The sequence below is a fragment of the Chrysochloris asiatica genome, unplaced genomic scaffold (assembly GCF_000296735.1).
Source record: "Chrysochloris asiatica unplaced genomic scaffold, ChrAsi1.0 scaffold00007, whole genome shotgun sequence".
NCBI classification, from domain to species: Eukaryota; Metazoa; Chordata; class Mammalia; order Afrosoricida; family Chrysochloridae; genus Chrysochloris; species Chrysochloris asiatica.
This window is the reverse complement of record NW_006408525.1, coordinates 28,790,708-28,815,233: the sequence shown is the minus strand read 5'-3', so window position 1 is coordinate 28,815,233 and position 24,526 is coordinate 28,790,708. Positions and strand designations below refer to the sequence as shown.

Here is a 24,526-nt window from a genome sequence, read left to right as displayed (position 1 = left end):
TGCGAAATGCAGTTTCTGCTTTTGTATACCCCACCCCATGACCACAGCTGCCTTTGTGTTTGTGTCAATAAAAAGCCAAACCCTGGTCCTGAACGTTGCCTCTGAGAGTGGGAGGGAAGGTGAGCTTGGGGAAGGCCTACTTATTAGCAGGAGGCTTCTGCCCCCCACAACCCTCCTTTCCAGGCCCAAATCAAACTTCTTGAAACAAAATGAGGAAGAACAGCATGCCACCCAGGCACTTTTACTGTTGTTGGGCAGTGTTTCGCAATTTCTAATCCCTGCCCCTATGATAAGCGAAGCAATCTCTCTCTTACAAGCACCCACCTTCAGCCCAGTTTGAGAATCTTAGCAGAGGGGGTAGGAGGCGATGAGAAGAACAGTCCTCTAAACTGACAGTGAGGTGAAGACTGCCATGCCCTGGTGTCCAGGGGGCACGACTTTCAATGTCTCCACCTCCCCACCCCCACGGGTGGGCTTCTGGAAGTGGATCTCCAGGACATCGTGGAGCTCTGGGCCATCCATGACATCAGGGATGTTGAGCACCACCACTGAGCCTGCCACTGGCTGGAAGGAGATCTAGGAAAAGAACAGAGAGCTAGGCAAAGGCTCATGGGAGTAAGAGGCTAGGCCAGAGGTCAGGGCAGGCAGTGCTCCATGGGAGTCTAGGAGTCTGGATGCCTAGAAGGCTGCTAGTAGGTAGGTCAGTAGAGTTCAGGAGACTCTGTTCCTTCTTTGGGCAAGCTTTTGGTGGGCAGACAGGTTACCCTGGCCCGGCCACGATTCACCAACTTCCTGCTTACCTCAGCTTTCTGGATCTCCCCACTCATGTAGGGAGAGACTCTTAGAAGGAAGTGCCGCCCACACAATGGCACCTTGAACTGGCCAGTCTGGCACAGACGCTGAGCCACTGTGGAAACAGGGAAGGGGCAGACCCTTAGCATCAAAGCTTCCTCCTCTTTGTGGGCTAATGCACCCTGTCCACAGGTCTGCTGGGCCCTTACCTCCATCCTCTGCAAATCCCAGCATGACACCCACTTGCAGGAATTCTCGAACCTCCACATCACCGCCCCCGTTGCTGGCCTTGCCAAAGAAGATCTCCAGCTTGTCCAGCAGCTGCTCCTCACTCAACTTGAGCCCTACAGGAATCCCACTGACCAGCACCCTCCGGTCATCGATCTGACTGGATACCTAGGGTGAGACAGAAGGGAGTGCTCGCAGGCATAGCCCCACTGCAGCATGCCCAGGTCCACAGCATGCCTGCACCTCCTGTCACCTGGATGGTGGTCACCATGGGCAGCTCTAAGGGCTGGACCTGCACCCGCAGCCGACATTCTTCCAGGCAGATCTCGTGTTCCTTTTGTTGCAGCACTTGCTTGGCCACTGGATGGAGGAGCAGGGTCAGTACTGGGAAGCTTTCCAGATCTTAAGCTGAGCCTCCACCTACCCAATTCCACCTCACCCACACTGCCCAACTCACCCTCAGGGTCATCGAAGGTGACCAAAGCAGAGCCTCTAGGCAGAGGGCTACAGATCCGTAGGTTGGAAAGCAAAGACTTGGGCCCTTCCTTGCCCTGCTGAGTGTGGCCTCGAAATACAAAAGGTAACTCAGGACATGGGAACGGGACCTAGATTTGGGAGAAGGGAGGTCAATGCAGCCTAAAGGGTGTAGAGTTTCCCACTCCCTCCCAGGAGGAAAGCACCCCACTGGACAGATGCTGAGGAGGCCAGGGACACAGGTATACAGAAGAAGAACCGGATGAGTGCAGGTCAGGCACCACGCTGGACACCTGCATACAAGGTCTTAGTTTGTCCTTACAAGCTCCCAAGCTCTGAGTAGGTAATTGCACTTTTCAGATAAGAATGAGGCAGCAGAGAATTCAAATAGCATACTTGAGGTCACACAGCAAGAAAGTGGCAGAGCCAGGAGTGAAACTAAGAACTGCCCATTCCCCAGCTCTTTCTCACCTTACCTTGTCTTGGGGGCAGTTCCCAGATTCCTTTCTCAGCTTTTGCAGATCATGAAGCCTCTTCTTTAGTCTGGTCTGCTCTTCCAGAAGGATGCAGCAGGCCTATGGGAATGGAGAGCGCCAACCAATGACGTCACTTTTTGTTGTCATGTGCCGTGGAGTCGGTTCTGACTCATAGTAACCCTGTACAGGGTTTCCAAGGCTCTAAATCTTTATGGAAGCAGAAAACCTAGGGTTGGTGTAACCCACCCTTCCCCGACATCAATTTCCTCCTGCACTGAACGATACAGAATCCTTTTTTGTTGTTTAGTACCGTCAAGTCAGTTCTGACTCACAGTGACCCTGCATAGGGTTTCCGAGGAGTGGCTGGTGGATTCGAACCACTGACCTTGTGGTTAGCAGTCCAGTGCTTATCCTACAGAATAGGGCCCTGTTCCCCTAGGCTCATTTAATTTCCGGGACGGCAGATAGACGTCTGGTTGGTCCTAGTGGTTTCAGTAGGGGAGTAAGGAGCGTTGACCAAATTGGGTGACACTGTCAAAAAGGGTGACACCAAAATTATTGTTTAAAATGTTTGCTGTGTGCCAGCAGAAATTATTATTTATAAAAATATCCCTGTAATAATTGTTGTTAGCTGTCAATTTGGTTCCAACCCACAGTGATCCTGTACCCTACTCATAGCGACTCTATAAGATTTCTAAGGAGTAGCTGGTAGGTTTGAACCACCAACCTTACAGTTAGCAGTCCACTGCTTATCCAACAGCACCACACCAGGGCTCCTGTTAGTTCTCTAGTACTGCTATAACAGAAAGACCACAAATGGGTGGCTTTAACAATTTCTTTTCTCTCCATTTACACGGTTAGGAGTCTGAGTTCAGGGCGCTGGCTCTGGGGGAAGGTCCTGGGCTCTGCTGCTGCTCCTTCAGCTTCTGGGTGGTCTTCTTGAAGTGTAGCATCTCTCTTCCCCCATCTCTGCTCTGCTATCCTGTTTAATCTCTCTTATATCTCAAAAGGAGTCCTGGTGTGGTGCTGTAGGATAAGCACTCAACTACAAGGTCCCTTTGGAACACAAGGTCGGCAGTTCAAACTCACCAGCTGCTCCTCGGAAACCCTATACAACGTCACTATGGGTAGAAACCAACTCAGTGGCACTTAACAACAAACAACATATCTCAAAAGAGATTGACTCAAGATATACCCAATACTGATCCTGCTCATTATCATAACAAATCCATTCCCAAATGGATAGACATTACGATTTAGGAAACATAATTTGGCAGGAGGAGCTCTGGTGTAGCTCTGTAGGATATGCACTGGACCACAAGGTCAGCGGTTCAAACTCAACAGCTGCTCCTTGAAACCCTATACAGGGTTACTATGAATTTGCAACCCCTGATTTACCACTACTCAAGGATACTTAACAACAACAACATTTGGTGGGGGGCATAGTTCTAGTAGGAAGAAACCACACTGCTGAGTTGATTCTTAACTCATAGTGGCTTTACAGGACAGAGCAGGGCTGCTCTGTAAAGTTTCTGAGGCTGTGATCTTTCTGGAAGCAGACTGCCCCATCTTTCTCCTGTGGGGCAACTGGTGGGTTCAAACTGCTGACTATTCTGTTAGCAGCTCATTGCTTAACACATTGTACCACCAGAGTTCCTATAAGGAAGAACGATGGATAATGTCAGCTCAATGAAACACACTTAGAAGTTCTTAGAAGATGGAACTGTCCTGGTCATTTTTCTGTTCCCAGTTCCCAGTGTCTAGTAAACTCCCTGGTATACAACAGGTGTTCAGTAAATACGTATTGTGTGAATGAATGACAGGATAGGTACAAATGATAAAGAGCACTAAAATCTAGTGCTTGTGGTGTGGCGCTGTAGGATCAGCACTAGACTGCAAACCACAAGGTTGGCAGTTCAAACCCACCAGCTGCTCCTTGGAAACGTTATACAGGGTCACTATGAGTTAGAACTGACACAAAAGCACTTAACAACTACAACAAAATCTAGCGTAGAGTATGTCTATTTTAAGCAGAGGAAAACTAGGGTTTGACCAAATTATGCTGGTTTATGAGTGGTGAAAAAGATACCTAGTTATTTATATTTCTGTAAGTCAGGGGTTGCGAACTCATTGCCTTCAGGGATCAGTTAAGGACACCAGTGCATCAGGGAGAAACCATAGGGAGTCTCAGGGGCTCTGACAAAGCAGGGCGTGCATTGGGCTCACTAAAATGGGAAACCTCTTTTATCACATAGGCACGCAGTTCCAGCAATTTAAAGGAAGCCAGAAATCTGGATTTTTATTTTAAGAAGATGATTCAATTTTTTGGAGAAAGAAGGAAGAATGCTGTTACATTGAGAGAATCTTAACTAATGCTATGAAGCAATGTGTGTATACATTGTTGAATGAAAAACGAGTTTGCTTTGTAAACTTTTACCTAATTTCAAAAATTTAAAAAGAAAAAAAAAAGGGAAGAAAATTGAATTGAATATATATATAAATTCCATCCCACACTGTGGGTGGAACTGTAAAATGGTACAACCACTGTTGAAAATGATATGGCACTTCCTCAAAAAGTTGGAAATAGAAATACTGTATGACCCAGCAATCCCTGTATTTGGTATATATACTCAAGAAATGAGAAGCGTGACATGAATAGGTAAATGCACACCCATGTTCATTAAAGCACTACTCACAATAGCAAAAAGATGGAGATAACTTGAATGCCCATCAACAAAAGGATGCTTAAACAAACTTTGGTGCACACACACAATGGAATATTATGTACCACTGAAGAATAACGATGAATCTGTGAAACAACTCATAACAAGAATGAAGCTGGAGGACATTATACTAGTGAAGTAAGGCAGCCAAAAAGGGCAAATATTGTATGAGATCTGTATTGTAAAAAGGTAATAAAATTGTTTTTTTTGATAAAAGAAACATTCCACGATGGTTACCAGGGGTGGGAGGGAAGGGAAAATTATTCACTGGGTAGAGGTTGCTATTGTTGTTAAGTGCTGTGGGGTCGGTTCTGACTCATAGTGACCCTGTATAGGGTTTCCGAAGAGTGGTTGGTGAACTTGAACTGCCTACCTTGCGGTGCAATCTGGCCCATTAACCCACAGCAAAAACCAGAAGTTAGACACATGTTAACCTGGGCGATAGGGAAGGCAATAGACAACAAGAGGGAAGTAGGAAAGATGAAGGTAGTATAAGACACAGGGGGAAGTCCAAGAGTTAAAGTGAATAGAGGTAAACACTGTGAACTGATGCTACATGGAAGGGACTGCAGTCATTGTAATGACATGAAGTGTGTGATTTGTTGAATGTGGGACTGATGCTGTGTTCTGTAAAGCTTCACTCAATTCACAATAAAAACCAGGGAATTAATGCAGATTTCTAAAAGGGGAAGTGATGCAAGGAAAATGGCATTTAAAGTGACCAATCTGTGAGCCTCTTTGGTGCCTGGATGCAGGTGGGCTTGGCTCTAGACCTCCGGAACCAACAGATCCACCAGACCAGCATTTAACCATCGCCTTGCTCCCAGCTGCCCTGTGGTCCTGACAGACACTGAAACCAGCTCCATCAAGGACCCCCACAAACTACTTCCTGATTGAGTGCCCTGAACACAGAGAAGGAGGCCTGTAGGATCTCTGCTGCCACATCCCTCCCACACCCACCTCCTGGGCTTGCAGGAGCCCCCAGAGTTTTCTCCTCTCCAGGTCCAACAGCTACACTGTTTGTATTTTGGGGTTTAATTTTCCCTTTTCTTGTTCCACTGTTTTTGTTTGCTTTCCCCCTCTTCTTCTTCTGTTTCCATTCCCTTGAGTTTTATCCTATCTCTGTTGTTGTCCTTTTTTAATTGTTTCTCATTTCCCCTCTTCTCTTTTTCCCTTTTGATCATTTTTTATTACTCTCTACTCTCTTTTCATCTTCCCTTACCCTAGTTTTTATAAGTCTTTTTTTTTTCCTTTTCCTTCCTTTTATTGTTGTTAGTGCCATCGAGTTGGTTCCGACCCATAGCGACCCTGAACACGGTTTCCGAGGCTGTAAGTCTTTACGGGAACAGAAAGCTTCATCTTTCTCCCACAGAGCTGCAGGTAGTTTCGAACTGCTGACCTTGAAGTTCGCAGCCTGATTGGAACCACTACGCTACCAGAGACCTCTCTTATTTTTCTCTTCTATAGGTCCACTTTCCTGTCCCTTTTTTCTCTTTGTAACTATTCTTAAGTGGTTTTGTCTTTTAAATTTCTTCCTTTTATTTTCTCTTAGAGTTCTATTTCCCTGCCCCTTTTAAGTCTTTAGAGTTATTATGTGCATTTTTGCTGCTTGCTACCTGTTTTTCTTTTTCTTTTTTTTTTTCCCTCTTTATTATTTCTTCTTTTCATTACTGGTTCCTTGTTTGTTTATTCGCTTCTGTTTTAATGTGTGTGTGGGGTGGGGAGGGATTTTCTCTTTCTCATCCAACAGGAGACAGCAACCTTGCCCATACAGCCCAGTCACACCTGTACACAATGCACAAGTACCAGCTCCTATGCTACCCAATCAATGACAGACAACAGCCAAGACCAGCAAGACCCACCCTAAACTGAGGTGCATGAATGGTGAACAAGAACAGTGTGCATGCTTCCATTCTCTAACTACACCCCCAGGAGACCGCTGGTGAGAACCTAAGAACACACCAACATAAAATGATTAATTAAGTGCAAATATGATAACCCCACAATGGCCTGGAAACACTAGACAATTTTCACTCACATGAAGAAACAAGAGAGACTAACTCAAACAAATGACCAAGATGCAGAGCCAGAAAATGTTTCTGAGGAAGAAAAGGTAATGGAACTAACAAAAATAATTCAAAAGACTAATTAGGTGCCTCCAAAGTATTGATAGATTGAGAGAAGTAAGGAGAACATAGTAAAAGCTTTGGAAGAACTCAGGAAAACACTGTAAGAACAGACAAAATAAATGCAAATTTTGAAACAATACAAAACCTACAATTAGAAATCCAGAAGATTAACACTAAGCTCTTATAGACAATACATTGAAAGTTCAAAGGAGTAGCTGTGAAGAAATGGAAGCCTGAATTAGTGAGCTAGAAGAACAATCAGAAAAAAGAATATATAAATCCGAAGAAAGTCTGAGTTATGTGGGACACCATGAAGAGGAACAACTTAACAAGTGATTAGAATTCCGGAATAGGAATACACAATAAAAAGCACAGAGAAAATCATCAAAGAGTAGTTGTCCAAAGAAAACGTCCCTAACAACATGAAAGACAAGAAGTTAAACCCCAAAAGAAAATCCCCAAGACATATCATAATCAAACTTTCCAAAGACAAGTAAAGAATCCTGAGAGCACCTCAGGAAAGACAAAAAGTTACTGGTAAAGGAGAACCAATTAGACGAAGCTCTGATTTCTCAGCAGAAATCATGCAGACATAAAGGCAATGGGATGACATAAAAAAACTGAAAGAAAAAAATTGCCATCCAAAATTGTATGTTCAGCAAAGCTGTCCCTAAAATACAATAGATAAATTAGGATATTTCCTGATAAATAGAAATTAAAGGAATTTTTAAAAAGAAAACCAGCTTTATAAAAAATGCTGAAGGGTATTCTTTGGACTGAGAAAAACAACCTCAGATTACCATAATGACAACACTGCCCAGAACTCAGTTCAGATATGCTGGTGGTGTTGGTAAGTGCCGTCAAGTCGGTTCTGACTTATAGCGGCCACATATAGGATTTCTAAGACTTTACATTTTTGAGGGAGCAAAAGGCCTCATCTTTCTCCTGAAGAGTGACTGGTGGGCTCGAACTGCAGACCTTGTGATTCATAGTCCAGTGCTTACTGTATGGTTGGTTAGGTGATTAAGTGACATTGAGTCAGTTCCAACTCATAGCTGAAACCCTGTATGGGGTTTCTGAGGAACAGCTGGTAAATTTGAACTACTGACCTTGTGGTTCAAATTGATGTTACATTAACCTACAGCACCACATAACAAACCTGTAAGACTGAAAACAGGGAATCAGAGAGAGCAATTTATAATGAGGTTAACTACAAAACATAAAGAGGAATTAGTGTAGGTATAGAACTTTCAAAGGCAAGGAAGTCAAGTAGATTTCAAGATAAAACACTGTTTTAAATAGGGCAAAATATTAACCTCAAAGAAAATTAATACACTTGCACATCAAAAATTTAAGAAGAAAATCAGATAGATTTAGTAAACATTATTACCACAACAAAAATGAAAATGCAAAGAAAACCCACAAACAAAATGAACTCAGTACAGAAATTTATATGGAACAAAGAAACCAGCAACCACAAAAAAACACACAGCAAAAAGACAGTAAATAATGTATACCTATCGTTAATTACACTGAATATAAATGAATTAAATGCACAGTCAAGAGACAGCAGAATGGTTAAGAAAACAGGATCCTTCAATATGCTGTCTATAAGAGACACATCAAAAGGTTGGAGACAGCCTAAATGGTCATCAACAAAAGAATGTTGAATTTTGGTACATACACACAATGGAATACAATGCACTACTGAAGAATCACAATGAATCTGCGAAACACCTCACAACATGGATGAATCTGGAAGACATTATGCTGAATTAAATTAGTTAATAACAAGAGAGCAAATATTGTACATGGCCAATGTAAAAAGTTAAGAAAAGGTTTTCTTGATAAAAGAAACAATCTATGATGCTTGAGGGGAGGGAGGGGAAGGGAGGGGGAAGGGAAAATTGTTCATGGACTAGAGGGTTGTTGTTGTTAAGTGCCGTCAAGTCAGTTCTGACTCATAGCGACCCTAAATAAGGTCTCCAAGGAATAGCTCATGAACTGGAACCACCAACATTGCAGTCCAACGCATTAACCCACAGTGCCACACCAGGACTAGAGGGTAGACACACGCTAATATGGATGACAGAGCAGGCAATATACTAGAGGAAGGTCAGCAGAGGAAAGATGAAGGTAGCAGGAAGCACAGAGGAATGCCATGTTAAAGTGAGTAGAGGTAAACACTGTTAACTGTTGGTATATGGAGGAGATTGCAATCATTGTAATAAAGTAACATATATGATTTGTTGAATGTAAAACTGATGATCTGCTCTGTAAACTTCACTCAATTCACTCAATAAAAGTTTAAAAATGTAAATAAAATAATGGCCAATGTGGCAGTGATGACTGGGGTACTGGAGCAGTGACCTCAGCAAGAGGAAAACTACCCGAGACTCCAAGACTCAAATTGGGATGGATGTGACAGGAAGTGACCAGGGCCTCTGGCCGTGGGCACAAAAGGAGCATGTGCAAATGAGCATGTGGCCAACCTTGTGGATGTTTGTGTTAGAGATGAAGGGGAATGAACCAAAGATGATGCAGGTTTCAGATATGAAGAGTTCGGAATAAAGCCACTGACCCAGCAGGAAAGGAAGAGACTTAGCAGTTACTGAGGGCCTGCTATGTGCCAGGCACAGTTCAACTCCACTTCACTGAAGAATCACAAAACAACCTCCAGTCTCTAAACTCCTGAAACTTTCAAAGAACTGGCTTAAGCACAACACAGGCAAACTCTAGTCAGTTACTTGAATTAAACTATGCATGCTGTTTATTTACATGAGTATAGTCCCTAAGTGCAAGTCAACGTTGTGTGGTGTTCTACTAAAAATTTTGTGACCCATTCTATATTAAGTTCATGGTTGTTGTTGGTGGTGTCCCTGAGTTGGTTTTGACTCATGAAGGCCCTGTATAGGGTTTCTGAGGCTGTAAATCTTTGTTGGAACAGCTGCAGAGCAGCTGGCAGAATACTTATGTTTGGTGGAAATAGATACAGGCAAACATAGATTCATTCATAATTTCTATATGAATAATTTAATAACATTGGTTGTATACTTCACATTGTGTCACCAATTGGTCCCCTCTTTTGGTTCCCAGTCCAGTGCTTATCCTGCAGAGCTGCCATGCTTTCTCCTTAAGTTCATTGTTTTTTTGTTTGTTAAGTGCAATTGAGTTGGTTCAAACTCATAGTGACCCAATATAGGGTTTCCTAGGAGGGACTGGTGAATGTGAACCACTGACTTTGCAATTAGTAATCCAGGACTTATCCAACAGTGCCACACCAGGACTCTTTAAGTTCATGAAGAGAGTGTACCTTTTGTATACTCGTTTGCTGTTGCTATTATGTGCCATTGAGTTGATTCCAACTCATAGCAATCCTGTATAGTGTTTCCAAGGAGCAACTGGTGGGTATACATTTATTCTCTCACTTGTTGAGTTTAGAAACTAACTTTAGAATGATAGGATAAAACCTTATTTATATTCATCATGGAAGTATGGGAGGTAGTTTAGCAGAAGAGCACAAACTTGAGCCAACCTTCTTGGGCTTCATCCCAGCAACTCTTAGCACATGACCTCAGGCAAGTTACTTTACACCCTGAATCTTGATTTCTTCGTTTGTAAAACAGTCATAGCAACAAATTTCACCTAGAATCTTGTTTGGAACACTGGTACCTGGCACATAGTAGTAAGTGGTATATGAATATCAAATGTTTTCTATTTTAATCTTTATTTTATAGATGAAGAATTTAAAGTTTATCAGGATGAAATAATGGGCTTAAATAAGCCAAGCATGTCCTTTTATCTCCAAAGACCACTTGATACTACATTGCTTTTTTCAAAGACAAAAAAGTTGGCAAGGGAGGATGAGGTCATTTTAGTGATTTGAGTTTGAGGTGATTAAATCTACAAAGGCAAAGCAGGTCATTGAACACACAAAGGGTAAGGGACAGAGACAGGACTTGGTGGGCAAGACTCTGGGTTGAAGCGACATGTGGATGAACTCTTTAAGGGACCAAACCCATTGCTATGGAGTGGATCCTGACCCAGAGTGACTTCTATGAAATGTTTCTGAGACTGTAAATCTTCATGGCAGTAGTGAGCCTTATCTTTTTCCTCAAAAGTGGCTGTTGGGTTTGAACCACTGACCTTGAGGTCAGCAGCTCAATGCTTAACCCACAGTCCCACTAGGGGTCCTCTTTAAAGGACAGAACCTTTAAAATGTAATCTTGGAGGATCCTTTGGAGTCAGGAGATAAAACGGAATGCAGAGAAGACAAAACAAAGTAAGGGATGATTAAAGGAGCTCTGGTAGCATAGTGGTTATGAATCAGGCTGTGAACCGCAAGGTCAGCAGTTTGAAACTACCAGCTGTTCCGTGAGAGAAAGGCTTTTTGCTCCTGTAAAGATTTACAGCCTCGGAAACCCTGTACAGGGTTGCTATGAGTTGGAACCGACTCGACGGCACATAACAACAAAGATACGCAGGCCCAGGGCTGTCAAACACCAAAGGAGGGGAGGAGATGAAATAGAGGTGAAAGAATAGGAGGGTTATGAAAATTCTACTCAGTCATCTACAAATAGTCTAAAAAATATCCACTGAGCATCTAAGACCAAGCCCCGACCTATACTTCATACAGTGGCTGAGACAGACAAAACCACCTGCTTGAATGGTCTACAATATTTAAATAAGTGTTTGGGCTACAAATAAAGCAGGGACAGGCGGGATATGAAGTGCTGGGGTGATTAGCGGAAGCTTCACTCAGCCAACCCCACAGAAGAAGCAATCCTAGTCCCGTGTTTCTCTGCCATCCTCTATCTGGTCTGAGATGTGCACAGAGAAGTTTGGCCTCCGGGCCCTGAGACACCTGCAGGCTCCCAGCCAAGAAGTGCTCCTCTGATTCTCCCCACCCCCATTCCCTCTTCCTCACTTACAACATCATAGGCAACAGACATGGATATGGAGGTCCGGTTGGCAGGAGTTGAGGCTTCAGAGCTGGCAGGAAATGGCAGAATTCACCACGACTAAGTGCTTGTTTGTATCCTTTTTACAGCCACACGTCTGAAAGTTCCGGAGGGCTCTTGGCTTCCACTTTCATTTCTGTGAAAAGCCGTCCTCTTTGGATAGTCACCCCGCCCCCAGCGGAGACTTCCCCACCCCTGGGAGGAGCCTTCTTGACCTCGAAAGCAGGTTGTCCAATTTATGAGATCCTAACAACCCAGTAAGTAGCTGAAAACTAAGTGCAGGGCTCCAAAGCATCAAAGCCAGCTAATAAACTTGACACTGTCTCTTCGCTGCACTCATGCTTTCATATCTCACCTTCTCCGTGTCCTTTTAACTTTTACCCTCCTCCCCAGGACATCACAGCTATCCAATAATACCCTATCTCAATTTTTCTTTCCACTTCCTATCTTGATTTTTCTTCAGAGCATGTCAAACAATTCAAATTAGGAAGGTTTTGCTAATTCCTGCATCCTTGGAGCTTAACAGTGACTAACACATAGTAAGCACTAAAATCAATCAGCAACAGGATCCCTATAGGAGCAATTGGAGTCTTCCTGGTGTGGTGCTTGCTGTAGGATAAGCCCTGAACTTAAGGTAACTGTAAAAGTTCGGTTCAAACCCACCAGCTGATCCTCAGAATCCCTACACAGGATTGCTGAGTTGGAACTGATTCGAAGGTACTTAACCTTTGCATTTTAGTTCTGATGTGGCGCTGTAGGATAAGCAAAGGCCGTTAGTTCAGACGCACTAACCATCCTTTGTACATCCTACACAGCTTGAGTCAGAACCAACTGGCCAGCACTTAGCAACAACTTTGGTAGAGTGTGCTACCAGGGCTGAGATCAACACTGAGAATTTGGTAGAATCTTTATCTTTGTTCATTTGCAGAAGAGGCATAGCAATCTCCTCTGCAGATTCCTGTCCTACAGAATCCCTTCAACTCCAACTTCCTAAACTGGCAGTAGGAGAGGTACACTGGGTAATATACCTTCTGCTTTACATAAATTCAACTCAAAACCCCATGAATTTGCTAATTGTCACTTAACCACAGCTGTGGTTCTCTAGAACCGGACCCCAGCAAACTGGTAGAACAAAACCATCCAGCTGACTCCCACCAGTTCTACGTTTCAGAATCCTGGTCTCCAGCCAGGGTAGTTTTCAATGCCTTAACATGGGGAGGGGAAAATGTTCTCCTGGCATGTAGTAGGCCAAAGTCAAGAATGCCAATTCTGCTCAGGAAAGAATTACCCCATAAAAAGCTATCAGGAACAAAAAATCTTTATTGGTGAAGAAACATGGATTCAACACTAGGAGCCTGAGAGTAAATGGCAGAGTATGGAATGGAAATTGACAACCAAGAAAAAGTTCAAGGCAACCATCACCTGGAAAATTAATGCTTAACAGTTTTCTGGGATGCTCAAGGGTCAGTATTGAACACTATCAGGAAAAAAGGTTCAGCCATCAACAGTGCTCATCAGAGGCTCACTGAAGAGCTGAAGCTTAAACTTCATATTAAATGCACAGGATTGCTACCCAAGGGCTTTGTGATCTTGCATGACAATGCACGTCCACAGGTCTGCCCACAACTGTTGACACTCCCTATAGTCCTGTTCTTGCTCCATCAGACTTTCACCTGTTTGGTCTCATGAAAGCAGCCCTTGAAGGAAGAAGATTCACCTCTGATGAATAAGTGAAGGAATACATTCATGGCATGAAGCTCAGCCTAAAACCTTTTAAAATAAGGGAATAAGAAAGCTTGTGGACAAAGTATATTGAAAAATCAATGAGATTTTGTCAACAAATGATGTATATGTCTTTTCTAAAAGTTGATTAAAATGAACTCTACAGTCAAAAAAGCCATCAAGAAACAGTTCAGTAGACCACGCTTTACCCATTAAGGGATCACTAAAAGATTACAAGGCTGAGGATACTAGTTCAAATCTCAGAAAAAGTTAAGATTTAACTTTTAATTTTCCTAGTCCTTCTCTACTACCCAAATGTCTAGCATTCCAGCAATGTTCCCATTCCCAGTCCAAAAACACATGCAAGAGTCAGACACAGGGATTTTTTGCATTTTTAATGACTGAAAGAAAAAGGGATCTAAAACCGCAGCTTCTGGAAGAACCACTTGTTTTTGCCTGTCTTGTACCTAGAGGTGGGGGAAAAAAATGACATTGATGAAGAGATCAACAGGTAAATGAAATTCCTTGTAAGAACAGTGACACTGTATCCCAGTAGTTAACAACCAAAGCCTACTTACCTCTCCTCAAATTTGACTTTGGCCTCCCGGCGGGCCTTGCGCTTAAGGGCAGGGTCTCTGAAGACATCCTTGTTGACAACTGTTTTGTCCAAGGGGATATCCACAGAGTACCTGGGGAGTGATAGCAGGGGAGGGAGGACCAGTTCAAGTGCTGTCAGGGCCTTCACACAGTCCAAGCTTTCCTGGGACACTGGGGGATAAACCACTCATTGAAAGCTGTGCCTAAGCGGTCTCACCTGTAAATCCCTTGGATGTTGGGTAAAGGTTGTTTCCTATGTTTCCATCCACAGTAAACAACAGGTATAGGGGCTGGTCTGCCCCCTCTCCTAACAACATTTTTGGGAAACTCCTAATTTTAATGGATTCATTTCCATGGATCCAAGCCACTGAAAAATTTGACACTTTTATTCTCAACTCTCCACAACTACTTTATATTTCTATGCCACTGCTGATTTAGTGATGTTCAAGTTCTGCCTATACCAAGTCTCACTATAAAAATGCAAAAGTTATGAAGCTAGCAGCTGTAAATTTCAGCCCCCAGCACCTAAGAGCTACGCATCTTTATAAGTCATCATACTGAACGAATGTACCACCTTTAAGGTAGCAAACTGTAGGGACACGCTGCCAGCTCTGGGCAATTCTCATTTGGGACTTTCCCAAGTCTTGTAGTCTGTAATCTTTATACCACGATAGTGACATGCTTAAGGACCCCCAGCAGTTAAATGGACTCACTAACCAATCATTTTTGACAGCCTAGATTAAACTAGAGGGTGGACCAGACCCTATGCCTGTGTTTACTATGGAAACAGATGAACCATCAGTATTCAACATCCAAAGAACTTATAGGTAAGGAGACAGCTTAAGGCAGACTTTTCACAGACAAAGACTAATCTACAGCTTCAAGTGAAATAGGACTCCAAGTTAGGTAACAGAGACAAGAAGATTGGGAACTACAGCTACTTTATAAGTTGAATTTGAAACGGTGTCCCTTTCCACCAAGGCTGCCTCTGGATTCATTCTCACTTCTTGAGATGCTCACCTGGTAGGCATGAGGTGATTATAGTTATAAACTTTCACAAAAGACTTGATCTTTGACCTCTTGGCAATTTTCTTCTTGCCCATGGCAGCTGTCACTTTGCGGGGATAGCGGTCAATTCCAGCCACCAGAGCATGGCTGTAGGGGCGATCGGAGGTACCATCATCAATGTTCTAAATGAAAGAATTACACATCATATTAACTGTCTACTCAAGCACTGCGCTAGATGTAGGGAAGGTGTGGAAGGAAAACTCCCAACACCGGATGTCTTGAGACCCACTCAGTAGAAGGAAAACAACAAAAAACCCCAATACTAGGTAAGTCATATTTGATGCCCAGAGAGTAACAGGAAAAGGCAAGGAATTTGAAAATAACAAACATTTACGAAGTGTGTGCATCTCACAACCCTCATAGTTACACTGCTGTTATCGGTTGCCATCAATTCCAACTCATGGTAACTCCGCATGTGCAGTAAACTGCTCCATAGATTACCAGGCTTGTATTCTGAGGCACCTCTGGATGGGGTTGAACCATTAACCATTGTGCTAATTGTTAAGTGCCTCTAAGTAGGTTCTGAACCATACGGGGTTCCTGGAGAGCAGCTGGTGAATTTGAACCGCTGATCTTGTGGTTAAAACTGATCTTTCTCCAAAGCATTATCCCACAGCACTACACCAGGACGTTAAACGCTTTTAACCATATCAATTATGGACTCCTGGTTACACTACTTATGGGGTAAAGTCTGAAATCAAAGTAAACAGCGGCAGCCCAGCTACAAAGCCTGCACATTCTACCACCTTTAGACCAATTTCAGGAGGTGGAAGTGAGTCAGAGGTGCCCCAGTGTCCGAACAGCGAAAAGCAATAATGTGTGGCTAGAACACAGGGCACTCTGGCAGGAGGGGATAGAAGGGTACATGGAAATCCAAAAAGGTTTATGTTGACGGTAAGTGCCATCGAGTTGATTTAGACTCATGGGTCCGCTGGACTGCGGACCACAGGTCGGCGGTTCAAACCCACCAGCTACAGGGTCGCTGAGTTGGAATCGACTCGACAGCACTTAATCTTTGTTACTGAAAATCTCTTTTAGTGGAGAATACTTTAGTTATTAGGTGCCCAATACATTTCGTTTGTTTTTAGTTTGCATTTTCTCAAAAATCCCCATGAACCCACTCTCTCAACCAGCAACACTCAGTGGAACCTCCGGAGCCGTCCCGGCTTCCGCGACACGCGGGTGTATTAGTCCCTGAAGCTGGTACCTTGACAATGACGGCTTTGCGTCCGGAGTAGCGTCCGGCCAGGACCAGCACCACCTTCCCGGGTTTCATGAACTTGCCCATTTCTGCAGGGAGCAAGGAAAAGAAGTCACTCAGACATCTGGCGAGTCAAGGACCCTCTGGGCTGAGTGCTGCCCGCAAGCCCAGGCCATAAGCCCGATCTTTAGCTTGCGCTCCCTGCCGACCCTGCTCGCACGACAGGATCCCCTATTAAGCCGCCAAAGCCCGAGGAACAGAACGCACCCGACGCCGCCCCGTAACCCGGTACCCCGGCTGCGGATGGAAGCAGATTGGAAGACCCTTTCCAAGGCTCTACCTACCGACAGTAGCCACCCAGGCCGACAGCAGAAAGGAAGAGACGGTACTTCCTCTGACCTTTCACCCCGGAGAGAAGTGACCTCATTTCCGGTATCGTCCCTTAAGTTGCGCCACGCTTCTTTGATGTGTCTGAGTCTGTATTGTGGGCGGAAGTAGCTCGTGAGGAAGGAGTAGGGCCTGGCAGAGCGGTTTTTTGAATCAAACTTTATCCGTATTTCTGGTAATAGGGTAAAGGAATTCTGCTCTATTGCCGTCTCTTCCTTGGCGCTAGGAGGACCGTTTGAACTCTACGATTTTTGCCTTAGAAGATACAAAGAACAAAATGGGCTATTTGTTTGGTGTCTACCTTGTGCACTTTGTGAGGCTCTGAAAAAAGGAAAGACAAGGATTAATCAAATGAACGCGAACGCTCTTCTTCCCAGCATTTACAGGATGTCACTGACTTTACCGGCTAAGCTTCCTCTCTCATACTTTGGACATATTGTCAGGAGAGAACAGTCGCTGGAGAAGGATGTCATGCTGGGTAAGATGGAGGGTCAGAGAAAAACAGGAAGACCCCCAACGAGATGGATCAGCCAAGTGGCATCACTGATGGTGTCAAGTGTGACAGCGGTAGTGAGGTTGGCTCAGGATCGGACATTGTTTCGTTCTGTGCATGGTGTCGCTATGAGTCGGTTCCGACTCGATGGCACCTGACAACAACAACTGACTTTACCAACTTGAATAAGCAGTGGGAGAAGTGAAGGACAAGGATGGTGGAAACAGCAGTTGTTAACCTGTGTCAAGCAGAGTTAATCATTTACATTTATGTGCAGTATTTCATTTGATCCTTGTAACAACACTAGGCAATAGGTATTATCACTATCTCCATTCTCTCGTTAAAGGAACTGAGATTTAGGGAATTTAAACAACTTGCTCAAAGTCCAGAGCTTGTTAAGTGGCGGAGCTGGAACTCAGACTCAACAGTCCAGAAATGCTGTTTACCACGTTGTCATACTGATTACTTGTTCTGGGCCAGACAAGGGGCTAGGCACTTTATTGATATAAATTCATAACCTGTTAAATCCACAGCACTCTGCATATGGAGTATTTCCTTCCCATATGTTGTTGTTAAATGCTGTCTAGTTGGTTCATGAGGATATGAGATTACTAGAGGATATATACCCTTGTTTGGAATGAACCTAACCAATAGCATAGATGGGATTCAAATCTAGGTCTGAAACTCAGGTTGGTACTTAAATGGAATAATTTTCCATCACTCCCAGGAAGAATGTTTTTAGATGGAGTTCAAAAGGAGAGCCCATCCTATAGAATTGGTCTTGAGGTAAGATGTGGAATCAATTAACTTTCTGATGTTCCCATGTTCTCCTGGGGACCAATTTCCTCAGCAGCTCTCACTACCACATTCTAATGGTTTATCACTCTAATTAGGTAGTTTCATCTTTACATTTTGTTCTTGTTGTTAAGTGCCATCCAGTCGGTTTCAACTCATAGGGACCCTGAGGTTTTAAATCATCTTGGGAGCACAAAGCTTCATCTTTCTCCTGGGGAGTGGCTGGCTGCTCAAAACATGTATCTTATGGTTAGCAGTCCAGTGTGTTTATTTTGGAAGGAACATCACAAATCATCTACTCTAGCCTCTCCTTAGGACAGTTCTACAGCAACAAAGTCCAGAGTTTTGTGATGTACAGTTAGGTCTCCTTTCATTTCCAACCTAGCATCCTTCCTGTTACACCCACCACACTACCTTGTCCATTTCAGCCCCTGTAGTCTTCTCCTAGACCCTTTGTTTCTGCAGCTTTGCTGTTCCAACTCACAGCTACCCTATCCACAACAGAACGAAACACTGCTCGGACCTGCACCATCCTCACAACCGTTGTTCCATTTTATTTAGCCCATTGCTCTTCCCACTGTGTCAGTCCATCTCATTGGGGATTTTCCTTCTTTTCACTGACCCTCTCCCTGATGTCTTTCTCCAGGAACTGGTCTCTCTTTATAAAATGTCTCAAGTATGAGAGATGAAGTCAGCCATCCTGGCTTCTAAACAGCATTCTGGCTCCACTTCTTCCAACACAGATATGTTTGTTTTTCTGGCAGTCCATGGTACTTTTAATATTCTGCACCAACACTACAACTCAAATGCATCAATTTTTCTACAGTCTTCCTTATTCATTGTCCAACTTTCACATGCATATGAGGCTATTGAAAATACCATGGCTTGAGTCAGGTGCATAGCTTAGTTCTCAAACTGACATTTTTGCTCTAAAAGAGATATTTAAGGTCTTTAATGAGGTCTTGTGAAGCAGATTTCCCTGATGCAATATGTCATTTGATTTTCAGACTGTTGTTACAATGACTGTTGATAGTGAGTCCATCAAAATGAATTTGTTGACAATTTCAACATTTTCTCTATTAAGATGTTATTAATTGGTCTAGTGATGAGGATTTTTGCTTTCTTTACATTGAGGTGCAGCCCATATTGAAGCCTGTGCTCTTTAACCTTTATGAGTAAATACGTTAAGTCCTTTTCCCTTCCAGCAAGCCAGGTTGTATCATCTGCATATTGCAGGTTGCTAATGAATCTTCCCCTAATGCTGATGTCATGTTTTTCAGTAATCCAGATTTTTGGATTATTTGCTCAGCATACAGATTGAATAAATATGGTGAAAGAATACAACCCTGGCACACACTTTTCTTGATTTTAAAACATTCAGTGTCTCCTTGTTCTGTTTGAACAATTGCCTTTTGGTCTATGTACAGATTCCCCATGAACACAATTATTCCAGAATACTCATGCCCTAAAATGTTGTCCATAGTTTATCATTATCCACACAGTCGAAAACCCTTGCAGTCAATAAAGCACAGATAAACATCTTTCTGGTATTCTGTACTTTCAGCCAAGATCCATTTGACATCAGCAATGATATCCCTCATTCCACATCCTCTTCTAAATCTGACTTGAACCTCTAGCAATTTCCTGTCAATGTACTGTTGCATTGTTTTTGACTTATCTTTAGCAAACTTTTACTTGCATGTGATATTAATGATATTGTCCGATGATTTCCACATTCTGTTGGGTCATTCCTCTTAAGAATGGTCACAAATCTGGATCATTTCTCATCAGTTGGCTAGCTAGCTGTCTTCAAATTTCTTGGCATAGATTAGTGAGTGCCTCCAATGCTACATTAGCTTATTGAAAGATTTCAAGTTACAGTCTATCAATTCCTGGAGCCTTGTTCTTTGCCAATGCCTTCAATGCATCTTGGACTTCTTTCTTCAGTACCACTGGCTCTTGGTCATATGCTATCTCTTGAAATGGTTGAACATCAAACATTTCTTTTTGATGTAGTGACTCTGTGTTATTTCTTCCATCATTTTTGATGCTTTCTGTATCATTCAATATTTTACCCATAGAATCCTTCAATATTACAAGTCAGTATTCAATATTACAAGGTTTTCCTTCAGTTCTTTCTTGAGAAATGTTTTTTCTTTTTGGTTTTCTAACTTCAGGTCTTTGCACATTATATTATACTTGACTTTGTCTTTTTTTTTTTAAGTTTTTATTGTGAATTGAGTGCTAGTTTACCTGGGAGAACATCAGCTCTACACCATCGTTTCATTGCAACGATTATAATCTCCTCCATGCATCATCATTCAACAGTATTTGCTTCCATTGCCCCCTTTTTTGGGCGGTGTGTGTGTACGCAGAAACACTCAGGAATATATAATAATTTAAACAACCAAAGAGCACATTCTGTAAGCTTGCCTCCTGGTTGCCAGTACCCAGTCCCTCTCTTTCCATGAGTCCGGAGTCTTCAGTCCTCAGCTGCTCCCTCTCTCCATGTCCTCATCTCTGCCTCCATCTTTGGTTTGACTTTGTCTTCTTGAGCTGCCCTTTGAGATTTTCTGTTCGGTTCTTTTTCCTCTTCATTTCTTCCATTTGCTTTAGCATCTCTGCACTGGAGAGCAAGTTTCAGTTTCTTTGGACATTATTTTGTTCTTTTCCTTCTTATCTTCTTAATTATCTTTTGCTTTCTTCCTGTATTCTTTTTTTTTTTAATGTTTTATTATGAATTATGTGATAGTTTACATGGGAGAACATTAGTTTTACATTCATTCTATCATATATCGTCTCATTGCCATGGTTACAATCCCCTCCTTGCAATCCTTCCCCTGTACCCCCCAGGTCTTCAGCACACAGTCGCTCTCCCTCTCTGGATCTAAAGTCTCCAGCTGCTTCATCGTTCCACGTCATCATCTCTGGCTCCATTTCAGGCATCACTGCTTCTCTGGGTAGGGTCCCGCTCTCTGCTCTTCTCCCTTGATGGTTCTAGGGACCTCCGCTCCTAGACTGAAAAGTTAGTCACTCCCCTCCTTGCTATAAAACGTCTACCTTTACATTTCCAACCCTCACAATCAGTCCTGATAATTGTATAATATTCTTGATGTCATCCCACAACTCTTCTGGTCTTCGGTCATTAGTGTGTACTGAATTAAATCTGTTTTGAGATGATCTCTAAATTCAGTTCAAGGTCATATTTTGGATCTTGTAGATTTAATTTCCTTGAGCTTTTGCCTAAATTTGCTTAATGATCAATTGATTGTTCCACAGTCTGCTCTTGACCTTGTTTTGGCTGATGATATTGGAGCTTTCCCACTATCTCTTTCACAGATATAGTCAATTTGATATCTGTGAAATCTATCTGGTAAGATCCATGTGTATAGTCATCTTTCATATTGTTTAAAAAAGATATTTGCAATCAAGAAGTCATTGGTCTTGCAAAATTCTATCATGTGATCTCCAGTATTATTTCTATCACCAAGGCCATATTTCCCAACTACTGATCTGTTTCCAGCCTTTGTATTCCAATTACCAGTAATTATCAGTATATCTTCAGTGCATGTTTGATCAATTTCAGACTGAAGAAGTTGGTAGAATTCTTCAATTTCATCATCATTGGCTTTAGTGGTTGGTGCGTGAATTTGAGTAATAATGGTGTTAACTGGGCATGGCTATAATCCTATCATAGACTTGTACTTCAAGATGGATTCTGAAATATTCTTTTTAATGATGAATGTGATGCCATTCCTCTTCAATTTGTCATTCCTAGAATAGTAAACCATATGACTGTCAGATTCAAAATGGCCAATACCAGTCCATTTCAATGAATGCCTAGGATATTGATCTTTAAACATTCCATTTCATTTTTTTGACAACTTCCAATTTTCCTAGATTCATACTTTGTATAATCCATACTCTGATTAATAGATGTTTGCAGCTGTTTCTCATTTTGCGTTGTGCCCCAACCCAGCAAATGAAGATCCTGAAAGCTTTATTCCATTTACATCAAGGTGAGTCATATTTTGAGTGCCTTCCACCCTGAGGGGTTCATCTTCTGGCACTATATCTGATAATATTCTGATGCTATTCATATTTCAATATTAAATGTTCTGGAGCTAATAGTGTTCCATTGCTATTCATAGAGGTTTTCAGTGGCCAAGTTTACAGAATTAGTCAGCCGAACCTTCCTTGTCTTAAGTCTGGAAGCTTTGCTGAAACCTATCCATCATGGGTGACCCTTCTGGTACTTAAAATACCAGTGGCATAGCTTTCAGCATCCCAGCAACATGTAAGCCACCAAAGTACGACAAACTAACAGAGGAGCGGCAGGGAGATGGATTTGTTATTAAGGGCTGTGGAATTAGTTGCAACTCATAGCCACCCTGTATAGGGTTTCCAAGGAGTGGCTGGTGGGTTTGAACCATCAATCAAACTGACCTTGAGGTCCAGTGCTTATCCTATAATGCCACACTAGAACGCTAAGGGAAACTTACTAGGAATGAAAATTCTCAGACCTCATCCCAGACCTACTAAATAAAAAATTCTGGGGGTAGGAGTCAGCAATCTGTTTTAACAAGCTACTCCATCTCCAGTTGATTTGGGTTAACTCTTTCTTAAAATCGTGTACTTCTTGAGGGCAGGGAGTATGTTTTCTCTCTCTCCTCAGCATCTAGCCTGACTCACACAGTTGGTTGGTGCTCAATAATGAATAAATACACACCTTAGAAATCGCTTAACAATGCTTCTCGGATCATACTTCATTTTCCCAGTGACTCTGCACTTTCATTGGCTATCCATGGCTTTTTTTCTTTCCATTCTTGCACAGTCCTATAGTCCTGGGCTGACTGCTCCCCTCTCCTCCCTTGTTCCGTCTGCCTCACTCTTAAGCCAAAAATAGAGCTTTGTCCTCAGTTCTGATCCAGGTGATGTGAGTGAATGCTGGGGTGCTGGCTGGACTGTCTATACATACCTTATGGTTTCATAAAGAACTTGGCAGAGCTCTGACTGTCCATTTCCCTGTAGCCCAATCTTCTGGCAGCTGTAATTCCTGGCAGGTATGTGCAAAATACCTTCTTCTCCCTAGTGTGATGGTGGAATGAGTGTGAAGGTGACAAAAAATCTAAAACCTACAATGGGATGTAGTATGACAGAGTGGAAAGACAACAGGGTCTGGAGCCAGGCAATCTGAGTTCAAATCTCAGCTCTCCCCCGCAGGTAAGCCTGTGGGGTTCACTTTCCTCAGCTGAAAAATGGGAACACTGCCTTAAAAGTCCAGGAAGCCTGATAGCATAGTAGCTTGAGTGCTGGGCTGTTAACCACAGTCAGCGACTTAAAAGCCACCAGCTACTGGTGAGGTGCTGTGGGTTAATGCGCTGGATTGCAAGGTCAGTTTGAATCGCCAAGGTTGTCAGTTTGGGCTCACCAGCCACTCCTTGAAAACCCTATGCAGGATCACTAGGAGTTGGAATCAACTCAACAGCACTTAACACCAACTCCGCAGGAGAAAAATGAGGCTGTCTGCTCCTGTGAAGTTCGTCTCAGAAACTCTATGGAGCAGTCTGTTCTGTCCTAGAGGTTTGCTAGGAGTTAGACTTCACAGCAGTGGGTTTGGTTTTGGCCTTAATGTGGTTGGTTGTGGTGTTTGTGTGCCGTGGAGTTGGTTCCGACTCATAGTGACCCTGTTTAGGGTTTCCGAGGAGCAGTTGGTGTGTTTGAACCGCTGACCTTGCAGTCCAGTGCATTATCCTGCAGTGCCACACCAGGGCTCCAAGTAGTGTAAGTTACATTAAGATCACACACACAAAGCCTTTTACTATATCAGTTTATGTAAGGATTCAAAAAAGACACTACTGGGGTGATTCCAGGGATTTGTCATTATCGTCCACCCCAAATGACTTCCTGACAAGTGGATGCAGAGCAACAGTCCCAACAGTGGCAGATGTGGTGAGACCTGCTGTGTGAATGGGCCTGCAGCCTGGGCTGGGGTGGGTGGGGTGGTGGTGATGCTACGTGTACTTTTCAGTGAAGCAGTATGATGGGAAACCAAAATGGCGATCCAGGTCAAGGAGGAGGCAGGAAGGTCAAGAGCCAGATAACTCTCAAAGACTGATTTGGATCAAATGGGCCAACAATGCCATGGTGGACTTAGAAAACATAGACGAGGGTTAGTCTCCAAGATCTTTGCAGAGAACTTACACAAAATACTATGATTTTATTACCAATCACAGATGTATCTTTTTTCACATCATTTTACACTTAAATTCTTTCACACAGGTGCAGTAATTCTACCCAAACATCAATAATGAAGTTAAATAAGTAACATGTTGCTAAACAAAAGATTTAAGTTAAAATGTACCGTGCAATAGTGCACAGAGAAAGTGCAGCCGGCAACACATGAAAACGATTCTGAATCAGGCATGCTTGGAGCCCATTTGGTTTTCCAGGTTATACATTTCACCCAATCTTTGGTCA

At 42.9% G+C, this 24,526-nt stretch overlaps 2 protein-coding genes across 2 annotated transcripts; both read right to left on the bottom strand.

The window, feature by feature from the left end:
• Positions 1-384: 384 nt before the first annotated feature.
• IFI35 (interferon-induced protein 35) lies at positions 385-2,923 on the bottom strand. The gene is made up of 7 exons (XM_006833707.1): positions 2,855-2,923; positions 1,971-2,069; positions 1,478-1,625; positions 1,274-1,380; positions 1,002-1,188; positions 801-907; positions 385-576 (listed from the first exon to the last, which is right to left on the bottom strand). Exons 1-7 carry the CDS (start codon positions 2,921-2,923, stop codon positions 385-387), a joined length of 909 nt encoding a protein of 302 aa, XP_006833770.1.
• Positions 2,924-13,895: 10,972 nt separating this feature from the next.
• Positions 13,896-16,751, bottom strand: RPL27 (ribosomal protein L27). The gene is made up of 5 exons (XM_006832697.1): positions 16,716-16,751; positions 16,378-16,460; positions 15,123-15,292; positions 14,084-14,194; positions 13,896-13,972 (listed from the first exon to the last, which is right to left on the bottom strand). Exons 2-5 carry the CDS (start codon positions 16,456-16,458, stop codon positions 13,924-13,926), a joined length of 411 nt encoding a protein of 136 aa, XP_006832760.1. The 5' UTR covers positions 16,459-16,460; positions 16,716-16,751; the 3' UTR covers positions 13,896-13,923.
• Positions 16,752-24,526: the final 7,775 nt, after the last annotated feature.

Bases quoted from the DNA above. Each gene is read 5' to 3' on its own strand.
- IFI35 (XM_006833707.1), bottom strand. From the start codon at position 2,923: ATGCTACACTTCAAGAAGACCACCCAGAAGCTGAAGGAGCAGCAGCAG. The intron at 2,070-2,854 runs GCCAGCGCCCTG...CCATTCCCATAG, and splicing joins GCCCAGGACCTTCCCCCAGA to GCCTGCTGCATCCTTCTGGA. The intron at 1,189-1,273 runs GTGACAGGAGGT...GTCTCACCCTAG, and splicing joins CCATGGTGACCACCATCCAG to GTATCCAGTCAGATCGATGA.
- RPL27 (XM_006832697.1), bottom strand. From the start codon at position 16,458: ATGGGCAAGTTCATGAAACCCGGGAAGGTGGTGCTGGTCCTGGCCGGA. The intron at 15,293-16,377 runs GTACCAGCTTCA...TCTTTCATTTAG, and splicing joins GCAAAGCCGTCATTGTCAAG to AACATTGATGATGGTACCTC. The intron at 13,973-14,083 runs GTAAGTAGGCTT...CCCCACCTCTAG, and splicing joins AAAGTCAAATTTGAGGAGAG to GTACAAGACAGGCAAAAACA.